Below are 23,216 nucleotides of genomic sequence, written 5' to 3' on the forward strand. Positions count from 1 at the left end.
AAAAAAAAAACAAAAACAAGAATTACCTGAAAAAAGTGCTAAAATAAATATAATTGTCTTTTTTTCTGTAATGTAATTTTTTTTATATAAAATAATAAATGTAATTTTATTTATATTTTTCCTTTGTTATTTGATAATTCTGTGCAAATTTCTTTAATTTGCAGGTAATTTTCAAGTCATCTTTTACTATTTCTTTTGTAATTTGCGGGGGATTTTACAGGTTGCTGATTGCCTTTTCCCCCATGTTTTTCAAAGAAATTAAACCAATTTCAGTGATTTAAATGCTTATGAATGGCAGTGAATGGCAGTAGAGTGGGCGCCCCATGTACAAAGGCTCTGTCCTTGCCATAGCGCCCTCGGGTTCAGTTCCACCCTCGGCCCTTTGCTGGATGTCACTCTCTCTGCCCCCACTTTCACACTGACATATCTGCCCTATCAAATAAAAGAGAAAATGCCCATAAACATACAGTTCAGTGACTATCCTCACTCCTGCTGAAAAAAACACACGGATGTGACTGCGTGCCGGCTGGTCGGCTGCAGTCTGTATCAGGCTCAGCCAGCAGTAAATGGACAGATAGAAAAAAAGAGCATCACAGTAAACCAACACTGTATGATCTGCTGCCTGAATCACATCAGCAGCTCTGGATTGGTCTGTTTGGGATGCATGATAAAAAGAATACATGATGTTTTTAACTGGATTACATAGAGACGTTAATCAAAGCGGCTCGTTTTAAAGCAGCGTCTGGCTACTTTTGTCCGTCTGGTTAGCTGACTTCAAAGTGAGCTTCCCGAACACAGCTTCTGTTCTTCGACAGGAAACATGATCCATCTGAGACAGGAAGTGGAGACGCAAACCAGAACAATTCAGCATCACTTTATTGGAATTGTTGGCACTGGTGTTGTTTTAATATTCATAAAATCTGCTTTATGTTGCAAAATAACAACATTTAAATGACATTGTGACAACAAATCCTCAAATTCCTCTGTTGTTGTTTTGTAACAAATTCAAGGCAATACAATATTTGTATTTACAAAAATCTAAGACATTAAACAGGATTCATCACAAATAAGTTCACAAGTTTTTGTGAGAAGGTTTAGTGAACTGGTTGACTTCCTGGTAATGACATAACAAATGTGATTCCACCACCAGTTTTCCATGTTTTTCATATAAACTCTGCTGACTTTACTCATAATAAGGGACATTACTGTATTTGCCCCAATGACCTCTGTTTATTTACAGCCCACAGTGACTGAAGTCATGAAGCATAAAATGTAGAGACCTTGTTTTTTAATGTGTAACTAAAGTTTTGGTCCTCTCTCTAAAGTTATTACAAAAACAAATCTAATCAGCTGACAAAATCTCAGTCCACTTTGAATCTTTCCCAGAGCTTTCTGTGTGTTCTGCATGATCTTCCTCAGCAGCTCACCTCTCATCCATGTTGTCTCAAAAATTAAGATTTAGAGTTAACCTCACGAACAGCAGTCGATGAAACAATCTGACACAAGGTCCATAAAAAGTATAAAATCACATTTTACACCCACTAAAATATACATTTTCTTTCATTGTTTGCCCTCAAGTCTACAATAATACGAACATTACAATAACCCTGTAAAAACACCATTAATTTATATGTATCTATTTCAAATAGTGAGTCTTTGTACATTATTGGTTAAGTATTTGTATTTTGTGTATCAAATTCTGACTCCCTGTAAAGGTGGCTGTATAAAGTTTGTGGTTTTATCTTGAATGCCAATAGTGACCACTTTTAAAAATGTCAAAACATCCGTATAAACTTATTATAATCACCCGTGCAGCTTAGTTACATGTCTCCACTCTCCATTAGTATGCTTAATATATTGCTTATGTCAGTAAATACATATATTTCTATTGATCAGCACTTGCTATTCAAACCAAACATTGAAAACCTTGATTCCAAGCTCAAATTAAGTTACTTTTTCACATTTTTCACTTTTTACATCATTAATGAGGAAAGTATTCGTGACACCGTCTGAAATGTGAACGTAGCAGAGAGCAGAGCAGAGCTGCTGTCTGACTCTGCATTAAGAGAGATGTGCACATTTTCGCATGCGGAGCAGCTTCATTTAAATGAATATCCTTCAAACCTACAAGGGCTCAGACTTTGATACTCAAAAGACAGATTTTGGAGTGTTTGCCCCCCCCCCCCCAAAAAAAGACATGCTAAAAAACAGAAGCCAGAATTCTCAATATTGTTACAGTAAATCAGGGCCAGTAGATTCCTCAATATTCCTCTTTAGCATCAGCTTTTTTGAAGAAGTGTCTGGAATGAATGGCCGCTTCATGGCTTTGTTTTCATATTTCTGTGTTTGTGAGATCATTCGGCAGAGTCAACATGTCGACATGTTGATTTTCTGCTTTAGATGTTGAAACCTTTGGTTCAGGGCGACTGTCGTTCACAAGTTCCACAGTCACCGTTGGTGGTTTCAGTAGTTTTTCTTGGTGATTTTGCTGCTGTAACTTCGGAGAGGGGCGCGGGGAGGATCGAGGTGAATGTCGAGGGGAGGATCGAGGTGAATGTCGAGGGGAATGCCTGGGAGATGGTCGCAACTGCTTCTTGTGCTCGTACTCCTCAGCGCTGACCTCGGGGACCAGCACTTTAGCGGTGTGATTGAACAAGGTGTAATCCACCCTGTAGTGCCTCCTGCTGACCCGGATCATCTCCTGGAACAGATGACCCCAGAGGATTTCAGCCGAAGTGTACGAGGTTCGGGTCTGATGCAGCATACCTGTGGAGTCGTCTGTGTAGGTGAAAGACACCACCAGCTCAAAGTCGGCTTTCCGAAGATCTACCAGACTCATTTTGTACAGCGGGCTGCTGGGTTCGATCCTGTGGAAGATGGTGGTCGGTGTGACCAGGATGATGTCCTTCTGCTGGATGACCAGATTTTCGTATGTCACGTCCCGTTTCCCAGTTGCATGCACTGTGGTGTGGACTATCTGAGCGCAAGCCGTCCCCTCCACCAGGTGGTTCCTGCGGAAGTCACCGACTCTCCAGGAGAGACACAAGTAACCATCACGAAGATTGATAACGGCACTGTTGCTGAATCCCACCGTCTGTGCCCTCTTTCTTGCCGAGGCCATTTTGGCGACAACAATCCCGATGACAAACGTGTCGATGAAGCAGCTGATGACGTCTTGTATGGTAACGATGATAATGGCAATCATGCAGTTCTCGGACATTCCTCTGAAGCCGTATCCGATAGTCGTTTGAGTTTCAAGCGAGAAGAGGAAAGCAGCTGTGAAGCTGTGCACCTCGTACATACATGGTTCATCTGTGGCGTGTTTGGTGTCACCGTGAGCAAGAGCGATGACCCAGAATAGGATGCCAAAGAAAAGCCAAGACAGGATGTAAGAAAGGGCAAAGATGAGGAACATCACCCTCCATCTGATCTCCACCAAGGTGGTGAAGATGTCGGTCACAAACAGCATCCACTCCTCGGGCACATGTCGAAACACCACATTACAGCTGCCCTCTTTGCGGACGTAGCGGTATTTCTTCGGTTGAGGTCCATTTTCAGTCTTCACAGTGATATCATCGGTCGGGCTCACTGATGTATAAAGTTTATGCATCTTGCAGAGTCTGTTAGGAAGACAGCAAAGAACATTTAGTAATTTTATTCATCACTGTTACCCAGTAAATATCAGCAAACTTTAAGTCACTGTGCAGGATTTCACTACCACTGAGAGGTGCTAGAGATGGAAATCTTCGAATTCTGCACATGGTGGCTTTAGGTCTCCACCAAAAATAACCCCACCATATAATTAGACAATGAGACGACATTTAAAGACTATTATATACTCGGTCAACACTCATAACGCCTTGTTTATTAATTGAAACTTTATTTCATAGTTTCAAGTTTGTTGAGATTTTAGCTTTTAGTTTGTGGTTTTGTGGTTCAACTGACCCAAAACATCGAGAGAAAGTCATTAGTGCAATGCAGGTCATTACTGCAGGAGCAGACAAATGAGACCAAACAGCCACTGAAAGCTGTCTGATCGCTGACCCACATGAGGAAGCAGCACAAATCTGACATTGAAACCTAGATTTAGTTGTGACCAAGTGAGTTTCTGCACCAGTTTAGAAAAATATTGTATATGTATATATATTTTCCTTTTCATATTTTATTCCCTCTTAAAGCAAAATGAAGCCCAAGATTGCAAATGTTCTGCATAAATAGGAGTGTAAATAAAAAGTTTACAATATTACATTGATTATTTGGGAACTGCAATATTTGCTGATAGAAAGTCTACAAAGGTACAATTTTAGTTTGATTTAATTAAATTCAGGGGCCTGTGGTCGATATGGGACGTTATCTATAAATATCCTTATTGTCTTTTTCTTGGCTGCTTACCATTATCTGCCGAAGCTGCAAGCATTTTGAATATTTAGGAAGGTTGTGTGCTTGGACATAAATGGTGACACATATATGTACCATGGGAATTTCAAAATAAAGGCTTATCTAATAGATGACAATTTATGTCAATATTTTCACTTTGCATGGAAAATATTAAATGATTGAACTGATATATCGATCCAGATTTAAATGTAGACACTCTTTCAGAGAATATTGCAGATATTGAGTACAATAAGTCTGCAGCACAGTATTTCTACTGCTGATTGAGTGCATGTGTTTCCACTGTTGGAAAAGGAAAAATTAGTCTAAAACAAGCACAAGGATTCATACGAATCTTGATAGATGTGAAAACAAAAACACAGTTAACAAAAATGTGTTTAATTACGAAATGTTTTGATGCCCCATCGTCAACACAGATCATTCAGAATATTCCCAAAGGGCTTTTCCTGTTGCTCTGCTTCAGAAAACAGCCCTTCACTTAAACCTGTCTTGCCCATTTTCTGACTTTTTTTTTCCCCAACAGCTATTGTTGGAGGAAACAATTAACAGCTGAGTCAGAAACATCACTGGAAATCTCCAACCTCGTGCTCTCCCTCCTGTAGCATCACATCTGAATACTTAATGAGCAGCAAGACAAAGAAAAAGTCTTTGAAAGAGAATAAAACAGTTTGTGTGCTGCCCGTTTTTTAGTTGTTTGGGCAGCTGCTGATGTAACACTTTATGCCGCTGAATTTTTTTCTACTTGTACAATAAATAAGGACACCTAATGTGCAGAAATATCTCAGCTTCGCATTTAATCAGGCTTTTGTCGTGCACTGTTTGTATGTATACCTATGAAAAATAATGCATCAGAATGCACCAAAATCTCTATATAACCCTTCTTATTGTGAAGGCCGCCATCACACAATGAATGCAGTGACAGAGGGGCAAAAGGAAGTATTAAAACAAGTAAAAACTTAGCTTAAGTAAAACAGGTTGGATTCAGGGATTGTTCAAACAAACACAAGACTTTCCCTCAGGAGACCAGTGTTGGTGTTGCATGTGAAACAGGGATAATTTTGAGCTATTTTTAGGTATGTAACCATGTTCTTCCTCCAAACCTAACCGACGTAACTTTGCATTTAGCTCGCCGCTTTATTTTTAGTACATCAATACGACATGATGCTCAATCATGTTTCTTTCTCTGATAATACACTGCATCATTTTACCTGTAGTATGACTTTATGTTAACTCAAAACTTGAACCTCGACTTATGTAACTTAATGATTAGTTTAGCACATAACTTTGTGTTTAGTATGTAACTTTAAGTTGAGTAAGTAACTTTACATCAAGTATGTTAGGTGACGATGACCGACCATGATTCTTTTCCTAAACCTTATGTATGTAAATTCCTGTTTTGTACATAACTTAACATTGAGAACAAAGCATGATGACAACCCCCGTGATTCTTTTCCTAAACCTAACCTACATAATTTTATGTTAAGTCTGATACATGACAACACTCAAACATTTTTCTATTACTCAACCCAGCCTTTGTAATTTTACTTTCCTAAACCTAACTCACATAACTATACTTTTAATACCTATCTCTACGTTTGGTATCTTTCACTGACTTGTCATTAGTTTTATTGCATGTGAATGCTGCATTAGTTGATCAAAACAGCTAAAATTCTGTAAATGCATCAAATGCTGCAGGTAAAGGGAACATTTTGCTACTTAAAATAATCTGTTTAGTGATCAGTAGTGTGTTGCCGTGCCACAGTGGGATGTCTTTTGCCGCAGTAACATTTCACTCTGTAAACATACAATAATGTTTCCATGCAAAGGTTTGCTGTTGTCCAAACCAATGGCCCAAGACCTTTTTTTTTCTGGGTGGAGGTCAAAGAACTGTCAGAGGGCCAATAAAGGAAGCGCCACTGGACTGAACTGGTCTAAGTTAGCGGGGGAAAAATGAATGTGGAAACTGGAATAGTGTCATGGTGCGATCACGGGCAGAGGAAGGATCAATCACAGCCAAACCACTGAGAGCATCCTCTACGCCCAAAACAAATGGGGTTTGAATCACCGCTATCTGACTGAGTGAACTGGGCTCCAGTCACAGACTCCACTTTCTCCTGGCTACAGCCAGCGTCCCCTCTGCCAGACTGCGGAGCTCACTCCATGAGGTCATAGGAATAACGTCCTATTAGCTTCCCATAATCCCCTCCTAACTACCCTGATATGGACGAAAGAAGAAAAACGCAGCATCCTACTGGAAAACCGAGAGATGCTGAGTGACTGCAGCATTCATCAGTTATCAGTCTGAACTCAAACCTCCGTCTGAACTGCAGATATCATCTTAGAGGAGAATAAAAAGTGCAAAGACGCGCAGATTTTGTCCTCAGTAGCACTAAACACAGGTGTGCCAAAAAAGCTGCTGCTTCATCATGCTGCGTTTCAGTGCTTTGAATGGTTGTGTAAATGCCAGTATCAGTATACAGGTTTCCATTAACCCTCAAATTGTGCAAATTGAAACTGCGAAAATAAAATACGCCTAATGGAAACGAGTCCTTTTCGAAAAAACAACTTTTTAAGCTCGCATGAGGTGGTGTTTCAGGTGATTTGAAAAAGACATATTTCGCAAAACTACAATGGAAACACTTTTTTGACTTTTATAGGTCACATGATGTTACGGTTATGCTTTTGTCAGTAGGACCTGGGTCCTTCATGATCAGCAGGAGCTACAAGAGCTGTTATTGCATCACATAACTCTTAAAAGTTGAGTGGATCATCCGGAAGTTTTGAATCCACAATTCTCTTTGTGAAATCGTGGACTATCAGCTCCCAGAAATCCCCCATACATGACCGCTCGATGTATAAGGGGCCTACGTGGTCAGAACAAGTCTAACTCATCATAAATCATCATAATCGTATCAAAATTTCAGTTCCTTCAATACTTTGGTTTTTAACTAAATATCTGCAAATCTGCCATCAACCTCAATAGTACTTTGGGTATTGTGCTAATTTGCAAATTTTAGCACGCTCATACATACGAAATAAACATGACATCAGGCTGCGGGCAATGTTTAAGCATAAACACTGATATTGTCCAATTCTATCTTTTTTTGTTATTTGTGACCTTCATATCTCTTGAAAGTCGGATCCTTGGATCACATGGGACTTAATGGAAGTGTTTTGGGGTTGTCAAAATTGTATGACATTTTTAAACCAAGCAATGATAATAATCAGCAGATTAATTGATAATGAAAACATCTGTTGGTTGCAGCCTTCCTGTTCACAAATAGCTTATACAAAGAAATATGTAGGTTAAAATATAGAATATCTCGATATATTTGAATTGTTACTTGATATATTTTAATTGCTCTATAAGAGAATTAAATTAAAAAAAAGAGTGAATATTTATAAAATATGTCATTATTCAGTGCTAGAGCTACTGTTCACTCAGTAGTTGTGCTGTAATTTTATCTCCCTACACCGCAGAGTCGGGACTAACGAGGCGTAATGAAGACGAATGATCAGGCAGTCCATGCAGACTTTGTCGCTCTAAAAAAAGAAATAAAGCCTGAGCTCTTCAAGTATCTTCACACAGGCGTGAAAGTGGGATACTCCCATCGTTTTTCATGTGGTCGGCTTTTAAACGCAACCACAAAAGATGCCATTAATCCTCTATTAATTCTGCATTTTTTATCGTGATGTAACGGCTGTCGGAGTGATTTTGACCTTAACAGCATGTGGAGCATCGGGCCGTGAAAAGAGTTTTTAATCAACACTGAATGTTTTTTAACTGGTTCAAGATCCTGAGGAAGAATTTCCACCATGCGCAGTTGACTCAATATATTGTGTACGATTGTAATATTTGGGATTATTTGATAGACAGTCATCATGTTGAGCATTATAAGCTGTTATAATTAACCCTTCGAGCTCTGCTTTAATATTACACACACTCAAAACACTCTGCACGTAAAATCCGCGTTTCAAAATAAAGCTTTAAAAAATATTAAACATTAGTATTATTTTTACTTTCATTGAGATATTTGTTTTTACTTAACATCTGTCGTTATCAGAAATATCAAATATTTATTAATTTTCTGAATTTTAACCTTTTAAGTGCCAGGTTGATGTCATGATGCCATGTTTTTAGATGGAAAAAACAACAATTTAATTATTTTCAGTTGTTTTTTTTAATTTTTTTTTTTTAATCACACCCAAGGGCATGTCAATGATTAGTACCAACATTTACTTTCATTCATTATTATTTTTGTGCAGTGTCCAATAAACATACCCACAAAATGTGCTTTCAAAATCAGGCTTTAAAAAATATCATTCATTAATATTATTTTCTATTTTCATTGAGTTTAAGATTGAGTTTAATCATTTTCAATTTACTACATGCTAAGTTGAATTTATTTATTTATTTTTTGTGATAATGACAGCCTGGGATATGTCACTGAGCAACATTGATTGTGACAGTGCATCTTGTGAATATTGCATCCATACGCCAAATATGGTTAAAAAAAAGATGTAATTGGGGGTAGTAAAAAGGGTAGTAAAAACTACAAATTTCAAGTCAAAAGCCCAGAATGACTCCCAGAAATAATACAAGTCATGTTTTTCTGCTTTGATGGCTGTGGGATCAAAAATGTCAGTTTGAATGGGTTTCAATGGAGCATTTTTTGACCTTAACAGTCTGAATGTAACTATTTAGTTTCCACAGTGTATTTTAGACTTATTGTAGGAGCTGAGCTGCAAATTCACAGCCTGGACAAAAATACACAATCTGGACTAAATGTACTGCATATGCATGAACACAGCCAAAAATTATCAAAAAATGGAGAATGAAAAGCATGTAAAAATGCAGCAAACAGTCCCGGGGGGTTAAGAGATGTTTCATGTCTCAGTGTTGTGGTTTCACCCACAGAGCGTCAGCCCTGATGGCGCTCTGTGTTGTGTTGACCCACTAGGTTGAGCTGTTTTCTCCACATTCACTCTGCGGAGCTTTTGACCTGAAACAAGCAGCTCTGTGTACAAAACAAGACGTTACACAGAACAACCTCCTACAACCACAACACATCCTGACCTTCGCCTTAAAGTTTCCACTGCACTCTCTGCGAACAAAGCTCTGACACTGGATATTCCTGAGGTTTAAATCGCTGTTTTTCACAACAACAAGAGGGTCCTTTTGTATTCTAAAGTTAGACTAAAGGTCCACAATCCACTGCTGACCATCGAGGGGTGAACTCTGGAAACAACTTAGGCAATTGGCTTGTTTCCTCTGCTGCTCGGGGCACTTACAACTCCATTACATGCTCACTTACTGCAAATGACATTGTGCCACCCATCTGTGGTTCACTGGGACAGAACCGTGTGCACGGGTGGCTAGCCTCCGCTCTGCCCCGCGGCTTTCTGCCACCTCTAATGACCTTCAAAAACCCCACTGCAGAGAAATATTTCCATCTTAACAAGCCACTTTGTCGCTTGTCACATGAATGCTCTGGCTGCGGTGGCGAGGACTCGTTTCAGGAATATTTCTGGTCAAACCTGCTGACGTTGATCTGAACTGAAAGTTTTAATGTCCACAAGTTTGTTTAAAATGCAGTTTAAAGGCCACACGGCTGAGACTTTAGAAACAGTTTCAAAGGTTAATGGTTTATGCAAGCTTCAAAGTGCCAAGTGGACCAGAGCAAGTATTTAGTTTTAGTTTGCTTTATCTGAAAAAAGCTTGAAGGAGCAGTGAGTAAGAGGAGCATTCAGTGGCGTTTAGCAGAGAGGACTGCAGATTGCAACCAGCTGAAACTTCTCCCAGTTAGGAATCAGTGTTCAGGTTTTTACCAGGAGATGAACTGTACACAGAGTTTTTTATTTTTTGTAATCATTCATCTTTTCGTCATGCTCATTTATATTTTTTTTCCTTAAATTAATTATTTTATTAATTTATTTAAAATTATATAACATCTCAGGTCATTCTAAGCCAGCCAGGATGGAGAGGGGAAGGGAGGGTTGGACAAAGGGTTAAAATTTTGTTTTTAGAGTATCAGTAACTACAAAATTTGAAAAAGAAAAAAAATGAAAGAAAAAAAAAATTTTATATTATACTTTGCACAAAACTAAATCTAAATTTGATCACAAATAAAATGTCCACAGAGGTCTCTTTCTCTTCAGAACAAACAGACCTGGTGATTTAAATGAGTAAAAACACTTAATAATGCAATTTCATGTTTCATAAAATCTGTTTTTCTCAAACTTTTGTCCCAGAGGAGCTGCAAACTACAGCGACCAATGCCGAAACCCTTGTCGTCCAGTTTAATTGTGCTGCATTCAAATGCCTTTCACAAGCTTTTTAACTCTTTGAAACCTGAGCAATTTTTTTTTTTTTTTTAATGGGGGGAGGAAAGGGACTGACCAACTTGGCAAGAAATGTCCTAAAAATTGTGAGAAATTTGTAAAAGATGACATGAAAATGACCTGAAAATTTGTATATTATATCTCTATCTTTTTTTACTTCTGTTGTTCTGTGTATTTTTTGATAATATATTTTTTAATAAATAATAATTTACTAATTATTTCGTATCTTTTTATTATTTTCTCTCTAATTTTTAAACTATTTTTTTAGTTTCTCATGACCTTTTTTATGTTTTTGAAATATATCAAACCAATTTGCTCAGATTTTAAAGGGTTAAAAAGGGAGAACTTTGATCAGACACGGTTATTGATTTCTGTTGATTCAGTTTCCAAACTTTCTCTTTTTGTCTATGAAGGATTTATGTTTGATTTTAGTGAGTGCTACTGAATTTAAATGAGTAATTTGTTGCTCTTTAACTATTTCCTGTCAGCAGTCAGAACTGTATCATTTCTGTAGAAAACCATCATGACCTTTCGGAAGACCAGTCCTGCACGATTCTCTGTTTAAAAGATCAATAGTCTCATATTTATGAAACAGACTCGGCCCTGTTGTGTCAGCAGTGATGCCGCCTCACACATTCACACCTTATTTATGTAACACTACTCTTTTTTTATTCAATTGCAATTTTCTCTCAGTAGGAAAAGCCACTAGTTGTTTTTCATACATGCAACATAAAATCTGATATCGTTTGTCTCAGAATTTGACTGGCTTCCATCGTGAAACATGAGCACAGACATTACTTATCACCTTGACCACATCTTGTTTTGTTATTTAACCATTCAGGCGTTGTGTTACTGCTCTTAATGCTGCGGCTCAGGTTACCGATTGTTCTGCTGTCCTCAGATTTTTCTTCTTTTTTTCTTACACCTTCAAATAACCAGCATCTTGTAATTTTCTCAAAAAATGCACAGTGTGCATTTTGATAAAACGGCCTATCTGAGATTTATTTTTCATTAGCCAGTTTATTTTAAGAACATGCCATTATTTTCCAAAACATTTATTCTGAGTAAAAAGCAAAAGTAAGCCAGATTTTAGTATCTAAATATCTGACATGTACACATACACCCTAACATATGACATATTCCACATCCCAATAACAGAAACAGTAGATTTTAATAGATGGATTCCTACCTTTTAGTAAAAAATAAAAGCTGAAGCGGTTGCAGGTGAGTTTGTACCTGAGTAGAAAAGCTGTGCGAGGGGCCGTACTGCAGAACAACAGTCACCTGCTGGACTGAGCCGGCCCACTTGTCGCTGCAAAAACTAAAGATTACCACCTCCCTTCAGTATCACATGGTGTCATTACACACAGCTGAGGGTTTGTGAACGTCCGTGAATATGCATGAGTGTGTACTGAGTGCGTACGCAGGTGTTTAAACTTCTTAAGCAACACAGCTTTCAGTTTTCTGGGCGTGAACATGATTTCATGCTCACTTTGATCCAAACTTATATACACCTAAATATTGCAATACCATAAACTTCAGTTTTGGAGCCCGCGCTACTGTTTTCTTAAATCATTGAACTCAACAGGCCTATATTTGGAGGAGGCGTCAATACGAAACAGGCTTTTCATACCTTTCACACAAAACTGTTGCAGTTTGTTGGGGGCTGTTTGCCAAGCAGCGTACAGGGTAAAAGTGAGGACCGATTATGATTCGATCAACAACCATTTGAACATTTTTGACATGTCAGTGATTCTGATTGGCTGTCATCAGGCTCTTGCACAGTTGAAGCAAAGCCATGAGAGTCCAAAAATGGAAAAATTCTTAATTAAGTCATAGAAGTCAACTTCGAACAGCAGCAAAATTATAATGAAACCTTAAAGGTCAGTGCCCTTTTTTTCACTCTGGCTGTCAGGAGGACTGGGTGGTATGGCCTTAAATAATACCATGATATTTTGGGGCAATATCATGTACACATATTTATCACGATATTTTAAATCTCCTCAAAAGCTTCATAAATATTCACGATATGACAAAATACGTAGATTGATACAGTGACTATATTATATGTATGATTGTTTATACTCGGACAAAATATTAACACAATGAGATTTTTGATTATCTTCAGTAATGTGGATTTAATTACTTAAGTGGGTGAACGCAAGTATTAGAACAAGTAGAGCAGTCTGATAAATTTAGAAAATTACTACACTTTGCTGAAGCCTTTAAAATCTGGAAAGGACAACACTTGTTTCATATCATGATATGACAATATTCAAAACCTCAGACGATATGTGGTCTTACATTTTAAATTTGCTGCTTTTCTGTGTCTAATGTGAAAGTAAATTGAATATCTTACAAAACAAAACAAATTAAAAGCATCAACCTCAAAAGAACTGTGATTGACTAAAACAGTTTTCTTACATTTTATAGATGAAATCTTTTATCATTTAATTCAGCTGGAAAAAAAGAAAAATCAACCATGAAAATAACTGCTTATTGATAGAAGCAGCCTCGTGTTGCTATTTACATTATACCATCAGCTGCATACAAGGAGGATTCAGGATTTAAAATAAAAAAAATCGAAGAGCATTCGGAAGATTTTTGATATCAGTGTCAGAGTTTAGTATTTGTTTCTGTTTTCAGAGAGAAAATGGTCTAAAGTGAGGTGACATTGCTCCTTCTTTCTATGTTTAGCCAAATATTTCAGTAAAACTCCTTGTATGACAACACATTACAGCATCGCCACTATGTTAAAATATTTGTTGCTCCATAAGAATTTGATCTCTTCACACCATCATTCACCAATAACAAATTGGTGAACACTGTCCCGTCCTTTGTGCCTCTTTTTGACCAAAATCCCTTATTCCCAGCCTGAAACTCCTTAGAGAGCTTAACTCACTTAATAACCGCTCTGCAACCAAACTCTGTTCATTGTCCCGAGCAGAAAGCCTCACTCAGGTTTCAGACACGGACGTCTATTGACGGTCGGCCTGCTCTCGGCGTGCAGAAGAGTTTCACAGGTCTGTCATATTGTGATAACACGGCCGGTCTCTCTTATGTACCCACGGACAGATCTGGGACGATGGAAATGGGAGACTGCAGTCAGGTCAAAGTGACTTTTCCATCCTGGTGGTGTTTATTGTATGAATAGTGTGCAGATGATGGAGCCTCTGAGCAGTGTTGTGTAAGGGCGCTCTGTGCCTTTAAACTGTACGTGTCATTTGACCCGGCCTCACATCGTCAGTTCACGATCAATAAAAGCTGGACAAATGTACATATTCATATTAGGGCTGGGCGACATGGAAAAAAGTCTTATTCCATAATTTTTTTCATATCAGTTGATATCGATATATATCAGGATATACACTAAATCACTATTTCTGTCGAGCTTAAAGGTTCCCTCTGACTCCTAAGTGAGATATGAAGATATAATAAGGTTAATTTTGGTTTAAATATTTATTTTCTGTCAGACATTGAACATGACAAATATACTGTAGAACAGGCGTCACCAGCTGTGACCGACCTATTCTACTAAAACTCAAAGAGGTCCAGTTACTGAAATTTCCTCCCAGCAAAGGTCCGAGCCTCATACCTAAAATCAATATCACCATTAATTGAACATTTTACTTCAATTATGATTAATGAACGATTATTTTTCTTTTTGCTCTTTTTTTTGTGGTTTGTTTTTTGCCCTCATAGTTCACTGACACAGTTTCATGTGACCATGGTGTGTTGGAGTGTAATAAACATATGATAATTATTAATTATTAAACCTTCCAGCATTATATAAAAATGAAAAGCTCCATCTTAAACAAACTTCAGGTAAATTGAAGCACATTGTGCTGATAATAGGCCAACCTCTCCTGACTGCAGGACTCTGACTTCAGCTTCTGTCAAACTTCTGTGCTGTTAATCATTTTACTCAGGAATTAAAAACTTTTGAGTCGGCCTACTTCTCCTATAGCTGCCAACAGCCTGCCGACATTCACAGTTAGAGAAAGGCTGAAAATAAGCTCATGTGCTTGTGGCCCCGGGCCCCCAAAACATTACATCTGCCCCTGGTAATAATAATGAGAGCTCAGCGCAAGCGGCCGGATGAGACACGGAGCGATGCGTCCTGGTGTTTCTAAATAATTCATCCAAAGTCTGATTAAAGCTGCAACTAACACAAAGTCGTCTGTAGAAGTCTAAAGAAGTCACTTTCCACCTCTGCAGATGTGTCTGTTTCAGACACTTTGGTGCTTCGAGGAGAAGCTGCGCTCTGTTTGTCTGTCTCACTGCGATGCTGTCGGACCATAGCCGGCTCCAGCACCCAGACATGTTGGACAGACCGCTTCAGCGCGGACATGTCCAACCGCCCGCAACAGCCAACTACGCTCCAGTCGACTACCAAGCAGAATGTGGTGATTTAAAGTACGAGTCTGCATCAGTAACAGAAAGAAAAAGTAACAAGTCTGATTTTTTTTTTTTATTAATTGAATGATACAGAAAAGAACTAGAGCAGATCGGCACTGCAGTGATACTTTTAGCTTGCTAGGAAGCATAAGGGTTAATAGTGGAGCTTGGAAGCCTGCTGCACTTCCACCTGCTGTCTGGAGGTGAAGCTCCATAACTAGCAGCCAGGTACCGACATTTGGCACAAATTAATTTAATGAAAATTGGTACTCAGTAGCATTGACATAATTCGATCAGTACCTGTAAAAAGTGCCGAGCCTGGTACACAACTCTAGTTCCACTCTTTCAGACATAGCTCATTTTAAGCATGTTAGTTGACAGGAGTTCTTAGAGGTATCCTGTCAGAGACTGAACGGTCAAAGAAAGTGACATTTTTGATTCTCTTGTAATGATATAAGTTTAAATGTAATCAGGTGAGTCATTGAGGTGTAACCTCTGGAGACCATAAATGTCCATAGCAAGTTTCATGACTATAGCTGTGGAGATCTCACTAGCATTTTGGACTGAGCAAAAGAATCACAATCTTCTGCAGTCACCAGCGTTATGTTTGAGAATTTGGTGAGAGTTTGTGGGTCACTCAGTCATGAATCGGTCCAGCGTTTTGCTGCGACTGCACTAAAAGCTCTCTGGCTCCTGCAGCAGGAAAACAAAGTCATGCAAGCTATTTGACACCTTTGTAAAATCTGCAGACTAAGAGGGCAAGGCAAATTAAATGACTCAACGGTTTTATTTTTCTACTTGGTGCACAGTGGGGGGTCCTCACAGTAAATACCTTTGGGTGTCTAAGAGTATGTCTGTGAAACAACGCCAGCTTTTACGTTTATGAACCTGACTGCATTTTTTAAATGTGAACGAATGTGTGTGAGTGTGTGTGTGTGTCCGTGCGTCCGTTTGTGTCTGCGTGCATGTGAGTGCTCCGTGTGCACACAGTTGGTGGGTTAACGGGGGTCTCAGCAAAAGTGCACCCATAACAAATCACTTCATTTCCAGGAAAAAGAAATAATTTGTTCCCAATAAAAATGATCTACAAAAATACACGAGCACAATGTTGTGCGCAGAGCTCTGATCAAACGTTCCAGCACCAAGCCAAGGCACAAAATTAAAGAGGCCAGAAAGATTTCAGGGTGTGAAAACCAGACACATGCCGCTTGCACTGATTATTCCCAAATTTCAAGGAAAAAAGGAAGATCATTTTATATAGCGAAAGATCAGTTGGGATAAGCTGCATCCCAGAAAAGGTGAACTGAGGTAACAATCACTTTCAGTTAGTTCGTATTCTAAGTAAATCCTTTTTATTAATGTGAATCACAGCAGTTACACTTCATGTGCTTAGATTTCTCATGAATTCAGTCTCAGCAGAAAGAGGCACAAGGAAAATTCATGCACCCATTCTGGCAAATTAGGCAATGTAGTGACTTCTTGCACTCTTTAATATAATATTAGTAGATTTTCTTTTGTTTTTCTTTCTTTTTTTACCCCTGAAAGTGTCCTTGAGATATCATGTTCACAAGAATGAGATGGATGTATGGTCACAATGACCATGACCCTTGACCTTCAACCACCAAATTTTAATCAGTTCATACTTAAATCCTAGAGGATGTTTGTGCCAAATTTCAAGAAATTCCCATAAGGTGTCTTTGAGATATTGCTGTCATAAGAGTGAGACAGACACAAGGTCCGTGATCTTGATGTTTAACTGCCAAATTCTTAACACTTTACTGTTGAGTCAAAGTGGACGTTTGTGCCAAATTTGAAAAAAAAGTCCCTCAAGATGTTCCTGAGATATTGCATTAAGGATAATGAGACAGAGGCATGGTCATAGTGACCTTATCTTTTGACCTATGACCATCAAAATCTAATCATTACTTTGTGGAGTCCAAGTGGACATTTGTACCAAATTTTAAGGAATTCCCTCAAGGCGTTCTTAAAATATCGTGTTCACAAAAAAACAAAGCAAAAAACAAAAATTATGTGTAAACACTTGTAAATTTAAGATGCTCACATTTAGATTACATTCTTTTTAAAAAATTTTTAATTTTTTTTAAACTTAAATCTGTTTTTAGTCCAAAATAAAGTGTCCCAACTGACCCTTGTAGGCAGAATTTGGGGGAAATTAACTCGTACATTTGACAAGATTTTGCCTTTTAGCATTTGGGTTTGGCTCTTAAAAAAATGTTCGCAGACACCTGTATCTGTTTAAAGATGAAATTATTTTTATGACAGTTTAAGTAGTCTGTGAGTAATGGAAAGTTATTTCATGTTAATACAAAAGTGTCCCAACTGACCCTGCTCCTCCCCATATAATATGAGATAATTACACTTCTTCTTGAATTGCAGCCGTATTAATCAGTAAATGAGTCTTGGCTCTTAAAATTTGGCGTGATAAGTAATGAAAATGTACATCATCGGGATGATCTTTGCTGCGAATTGTCATCTGTACCTGTCAGTCACTTTCTCAGTGTATTTTAGACCATTTTGCCGGGACCCACTGCCATGCGGCGTTCACGCAAGAAGCCCTGGTGGTCAATCCATCCGTGTCTCCGTCCCACATTTGTTTCCTGTGTTTGCGTGTGTCCACCTCTCAGCCATCTGTGCAGCGCGTGTATGTGAGCGAGTGATTGCATGCGTGTCGAGTGTATTCCTTGATTAGGAGGTTTGTGGTCGACATGAAATGGTTCATAGTGTATCTTCTCCTAAAACGGCACAACACAAGCAAACAAACAGCTTAGCAGTCGGAAGCTGTTTAACAGCTGCCGCTTGGTTTTGGTTCACTGCAGTTCAGCTGCCTGATAATGACTCTGAACACTGTACTGAACACCCTGCTTCTGGTTTCACCTGGTAGAGACCGGCCTGCCTTTTATGGTCATTACATCGACCACACTTCAGCACAGGACACAGATTCTTCCCCAAACTGACGGCCTGTTACCATAACTACCTCTGCTGGATGATATATATTGTTTAGGGCTGCAACTATTGACAATTCAAGTTCAATTACATAGACTGTATATAAAGATGAACAACGTGTCCCCAGTTACACCCACTATGCTTAAGTGAAGTTAAATACTCCAGATGCAGCTGCTGCCGCCTTAAACTGATGAAGTCATTTAGAGTCTGCGCTGTAGCAACCTCCGTGGTGCATGTTTCCACCAAATCATGCGTCTGACCGATTGCAAGCGGCTTCATTGAAAACAAGCGCATGCATTTGCTGTGACAGCTGTCAATCATGACTGAAAATCCCTCTTTTGTATCAAATAACTTATTAAAACCAAACTTACTATGAGAACAAACACTTGAACAAACATCAGGGTGATGAGAACTACCTTCAGTGACAGAAACCATACTTTGAGTTTTTAGTTTGGTCTATTTCCCATTCACTAACATGGAGGGGCGGGCTTTACGACCTATGCTGCAGTCAGACACCAGGGGGCAATCCAGACTGAAAAGCTACACTTTGGGGGAACTGTCATATTGTCCATCTTACTATACAGTCTATGCTCAGTTAATGTGCTGATTATATCCACAAATTAATCGATTACTTGTATAGTTTTTGAAACTTAAAAAAAACCCCCAAAACTTTTACATTTGATCAGAGCTGCCAGGTTTTACAGTTTGATTTGACACTACCCACACAGTTATGATATAAAACTGGTTAAAAATCAGCCAAATATCCTTTAAAAATAGGGATTTTAGTGGTTCTTCACCTCTTATGTGGCATCCCATACTCACTCTTTGCAGTTGGTTGTGTTTGGAGCCAGATATCTAATTTTCGCCCTGCATTTCTTTGTTTGCTTTATTCCCTTCACCACTTACTCTCCTGTGTGTTCAGGCCACCTTTGAATTACAGGAGATTTAGGTTAGCCCTTGTTACTCAATTGTATAGGAAACAGCTGAAATTTCAAAATGCTGTTGTTTAAATCTCAAAGCTCTGAAGTAAGAGCACACCACACACACACACACACACACACACACACACACACACACACACACACACAGAGCCCAAAAAAGCGATAAATTGGTCTGGAGGGAAATTCGGGCTCAAAACACTGGCTGAGGATCCGCGAGGCTCCAGTAATTTCACCGTGTCTCTTGTTTCATTCAGAAGCTGCTGCTGTGTGTGTGTGTCTTTGTGTGTGTGTGTGTGTGTGTGTGTGTGTGTGTGTGTGTGTGTGTGAGTTTGATACGCATTCTTATGTCACGGCTCATGATACTGTGATGTGACACTAATCTAGCTGAGCACCACCAGGGGAGACAGCTACTTTATACTGGCTCCCAGTCACAAAGGGCCATTTGGCGAAACTTTGCAGGTTTCCATCTTCACTCACTGTTGCTCGCTCGCTACTTTTCAGCTCCTTCATGTATCTTTAATTTCTCTATATATGGTATTGCTGCATTGTTCAAAAACAGATAAATAATACAAGAGAGTTGCAGGGTTGGAGGCAGACGGCAATAGAGGGGTGGAAGTTTTGCTCTGAGATTTGCAATAAATAACAACACAGTATATTCAAACAGTGCTCCTAATGAACAGTCCAGCCCCTAAAAGATAAATTAATATGTGGCGGCAGATTTTTTAATCATGGCAGGACACCACAAATAAATAAATGTGCGGGAAACCCTGTTTTAAATGGTCAAATTTATGATAAGTTGCTGTGATTGGACAAAATTGCGAAGTGGCACAGAATTCACTGGGATTGTCTAATTTTGTGATTAGTACTGCGACCCTATTAAAGTGTGGGATTTTGGATTTTTCAGTCTTAACTGGAAACCTGAGACTAGATCTGAGACTAGGGCTCTGCGATAAATCAATTTTATCCATTAATGTAAATTTGGGCGAAAATGAAAATCTAGATTTTGTCTTTACCCCCCCTCTCTTTGGGCTTCTGTAGTTCATAGTGGGCTGCCCATACTAGGCCATATCGCCCAGCCTTCCTCGAGACTTACTTGCGACTTGCAAAACAATGACTTGGTCCCACCACTGTAACAATGACCCTGTAGAACATAAAATGTCCCATCACTGCGACCTTTAGGCACCCGGTTGTCCCCCTTAAAATAAATAGCAGTCTCTGCTGATTTAATCCTGACTCAAACGCTGTAATCATCAGAGAATGTGCAGCCTCAGCCTCATGATAGAGCTATTTTTGCTTTAAGACGTTAATTTGATCAGACTCATAAAAGATTAAAATCTCCATTAACCTATTTGGTTTTAATCACAGATTAAACGCTTTATAAACTCTTGTTTATGGTGCCATGCTTCGAGTTTGGATCTATAAAATCAAGGTGTCTGAAACTTACCGACACAAAAACAATTTCCTTCGTCTGTTTGTGTGTTTACTGGCGATTATACAGGCGGGGGAAACGGCCTCTTAGGTACCTCAATAAAACCAAGCCTGTGTTTACTCGGCTCATACTATACAGTCAGAGGGGGCAACGTTTGGAAGCAGGAGCTACATCGTATTATGTCCTCACTGCTGTTTCTTTTGTAACGTATCTGCTCCCTCTATTGCACAATTATGTCATTTCTTTTTAAGTTCAAGAAACACGATCGGCGCTGTAACATCCAGCGTTTGATCTGCCAAACTTCATGTCTTTGACTTCGCCGGATGAAATGATTCAACCTCTGAGAATCCCTTGGAAATATTTTTGTTTAAACAATCTCATTCCAGCTGCACTAAAAATATCATCGACTTCGAGCGTTGTCTTGCGGTCTGCACGAGTTGGGTTCGGACATCAACTGCAAAGTTTCCAATCAGATTGACAGCGTTCTGCGGGGCGAGTGTTCAGATCTTAGCATGAGGTCGAAACCCAATGATTTGACTGCAGCTTTCTTATTTAGCCTCAAATTCATCCACAATCTCCATCAAGAAAGTCTTGGCTTCATTTCTCTTTCTGAGGTAAAAATAGTTTTCGGCACAGCCAAAGAGTTCACAGTCAGGAAAACTGCGTCGTTTAAAGAACTTAATGAGACCTTTCACAAACTGATGTTCACAAAGATAAAAACAGCCATAAATGTCTTTCTGTATCTTTTTTGAGCTGTACAATAACGTGTGTGAGACAATCACTTACTCTGGGAGGTGTTCAACTCTGAAACTGTGAAATCAGGCACAGAGGCAAACGGCTCTGATGCTTTTTTTCAGTGTTTGTCCAAAAATTTTACAACTTAACACTAATGCCAAAAATTAAATCCCATCAAAACAAGCTGTACTCCTCGCTTAAAATCCATTTTGGCTGTGAGTGTTTTCTCTCCTCTAAAAACGTACAGTATGAGCCCAGAAACTCTCATTGTACATTAAACACCACTTCAGAGATGACTGACCTGATGGCATGTGGGGACAAAGTCTGACCACAGAGTGCTGAATAACAGTTTTTTGTAATCATTAGTTTTTTAAAACTACTGTGAGTGAAACACAAAGATGTGGTAGAAACGTCACTGTGGAAACGTTCAGGACTTGTTTCTTCACCTTCACCTTCGTACCAGGTTCTAGGGCTGAATACCAGAGTATACCAGAGTATTTAGAAATCCTTAAGGTGTGTTTTCAAAACTGTCATACATCCAGGCGCTCCAATTTCTGTTAAACTCATTGTATGTAGTGCACAGCATGCACCATCAGAGCTCAGTCTCCGCTCTCTACTGGTGGAACAGGCAGTTGAAAGCCACAGCGACACCTAGTGGTGGATAGGGATGGGCATCGAAACTCGGTTCTATTGTGGACCCAGTTTCGCTTTTTCTAAAACCTCAAAAATCTGTGAAGTTTGAGCTTATCGATGCTGCTGTCAAGTCTCATGGGTCCTTTAACAAAACATTTCATCTCGAGTTAAGTCGCCTCAAGTGCTCAAAAAAAAGTGCTGAAAATTGAAAACAAATATCAAAAATAGTCTATATGCACTTTTTTCTGTAGCATAATTTTAAATGTGTAATTATAATAAATATACTTTTTGGGCATTATTCTCCAGGGTCTTTTTTTTTTTTTTATTTTCCCACTTTCTTAAACTAATTTTCAGGTTATTTCCTTGTTTTACTAATTTCTTGCAATTTGTGTGACATTTCTTGCGAAATTGATCCTTGACTTTTATTTCCAGTGTTTTTGAAAGAAATTAATTTGCTTAGGTTTCAAAGGGTTAAATAGCTGGTGAAAGGCACCTGAATGCAGCACAAGGAAACTGATCCAGGTTTTAAAGGGTTAAAGATATTGAATTATATTTGACTTTTTGGTTTAATTTCTTGATAACATAGCTGCCTACCTGTGGTATTAGCGCTGACATCAGCTGCTGCCTCACTGCTCAGGTGTGACGCGGTGCCTTTAAATGAAATCCTGCAGGAGAAAACACTGGATAACCCTCTTAGCACTGAGCTGTTTTCCGACTTTCTTTAATATTATGCAACGGTTTGACCACAGGCTGGAAGCACGGTTTTGCCTAATAGACATTATGAGTAATTTCTTTTATTTTTTCTGTCCCCAGATGTGCTCCTGCAGCCGCGGCCCACAGAAAGCGTCATACACCTCTGCAGAAATCCCAGCAGCCGCTGGTGAAATCACCGGGGAGGCTGAACATCGTGTGGATGTAAATGCACATAGCATGAGAAAGACAAATTAAAGGTCAGTTTTTCTTTCCCCCAATCTCCTTCTCTTCTCTTCACTTCGACACAGCTTTGGAAAATTCTCTGGAGTTTATTTGTAGATTGAAACAGTGGAGGAGAATGGCTTGTAAGTGTTTCCAGCCATTTGGGTTTTTCCACGGTTTCCACTCGCTTTTTAGCCGAGTCAGCATCTTTGGGACATATACCTTTTTTAGTTGTCGACTACAGATCCTATGCTCATGCCGGCCTTTATCATCTGATAGTAAAATTGTAAATATCGTCCGCTGTAACTAATAGATTGAGCCATGCTAAGAAACAGATAATGGATATTTGTTCTGGACAATGAGCAGCACAACATCAAAAGCCGAATTAAGAATCGGGTAAGAGAGGATCTGACAAGAAGCACAGTAAGACGAGAGGTACTGTGGGACTCGCAGCATTAGGCAGC

At 39.0% G+C, this 23,216-nt stretch overlaps 1 protein-coding gene across 2 annotated transcripts; it reads right to left on the reverse strand.

Moving 5' to 3' along the window:
* Nucleotides 1–904: 904 nt before the first annotated feature.
* kcnj16 (potassium inwardly rectifying channel subfamily J member 16) lies at nt 905–21,408 on the reverse strand. Of its 2 annotated transcripts, none has more exons than XM_042507748.1 (2): nt 21,256–21,408; nt 905–3,620 (listed from the first exon to the last, which is right to left on the reverse strand). In XM_042507748.1, exon 2 carries the CDS (start codon nt 3,608–3,610, stop codon nt 2,333–2,335), a length of 1,278 nt encoding a protein of 425 aa, XP_042363682.1. In that variant the 5' UTR covers nt 3,611–3,620; nt 21,256–21,408; the 3' UTR covers nt 905–2,332. The 2 variants fall into 2 exon arrangements, with proteins under 2 accessions (XP_042363682.1, XP_042363681.1); XM_042507747.1 differs by lacking the exon at nt 21,256–21,408 and adding an exon at nt 11,927–12,015.
* Between the last annotated feature and the right edge of the window lie 1,808 nt (nt 21,409–23,216).

Source organism: Plectropomus leopardus, chromosome 19 (assembly GCF_008729295.1).
Source record: "Plectropomus leopardus isolate mb chromosome 19, YSFRI_Pleo_2.0, whole genome shotgun sequence".
Classification (NCBI taxonomy): Eukaryota; Metazoa; Chordata; class Actinopteri; order Perciformes; family Serranidae; genus Plectropomus; species Plectropomus leopardus.

Excerpts from the sequence above, each read along its gene's own strand:
- kcnj16 (XM_042507748.1), bottom strand. The coding sequence starts at position 3,610 with ATGCATAAACTTTATACATCAGTGAGCCCGACCGATGATATCACTGTG.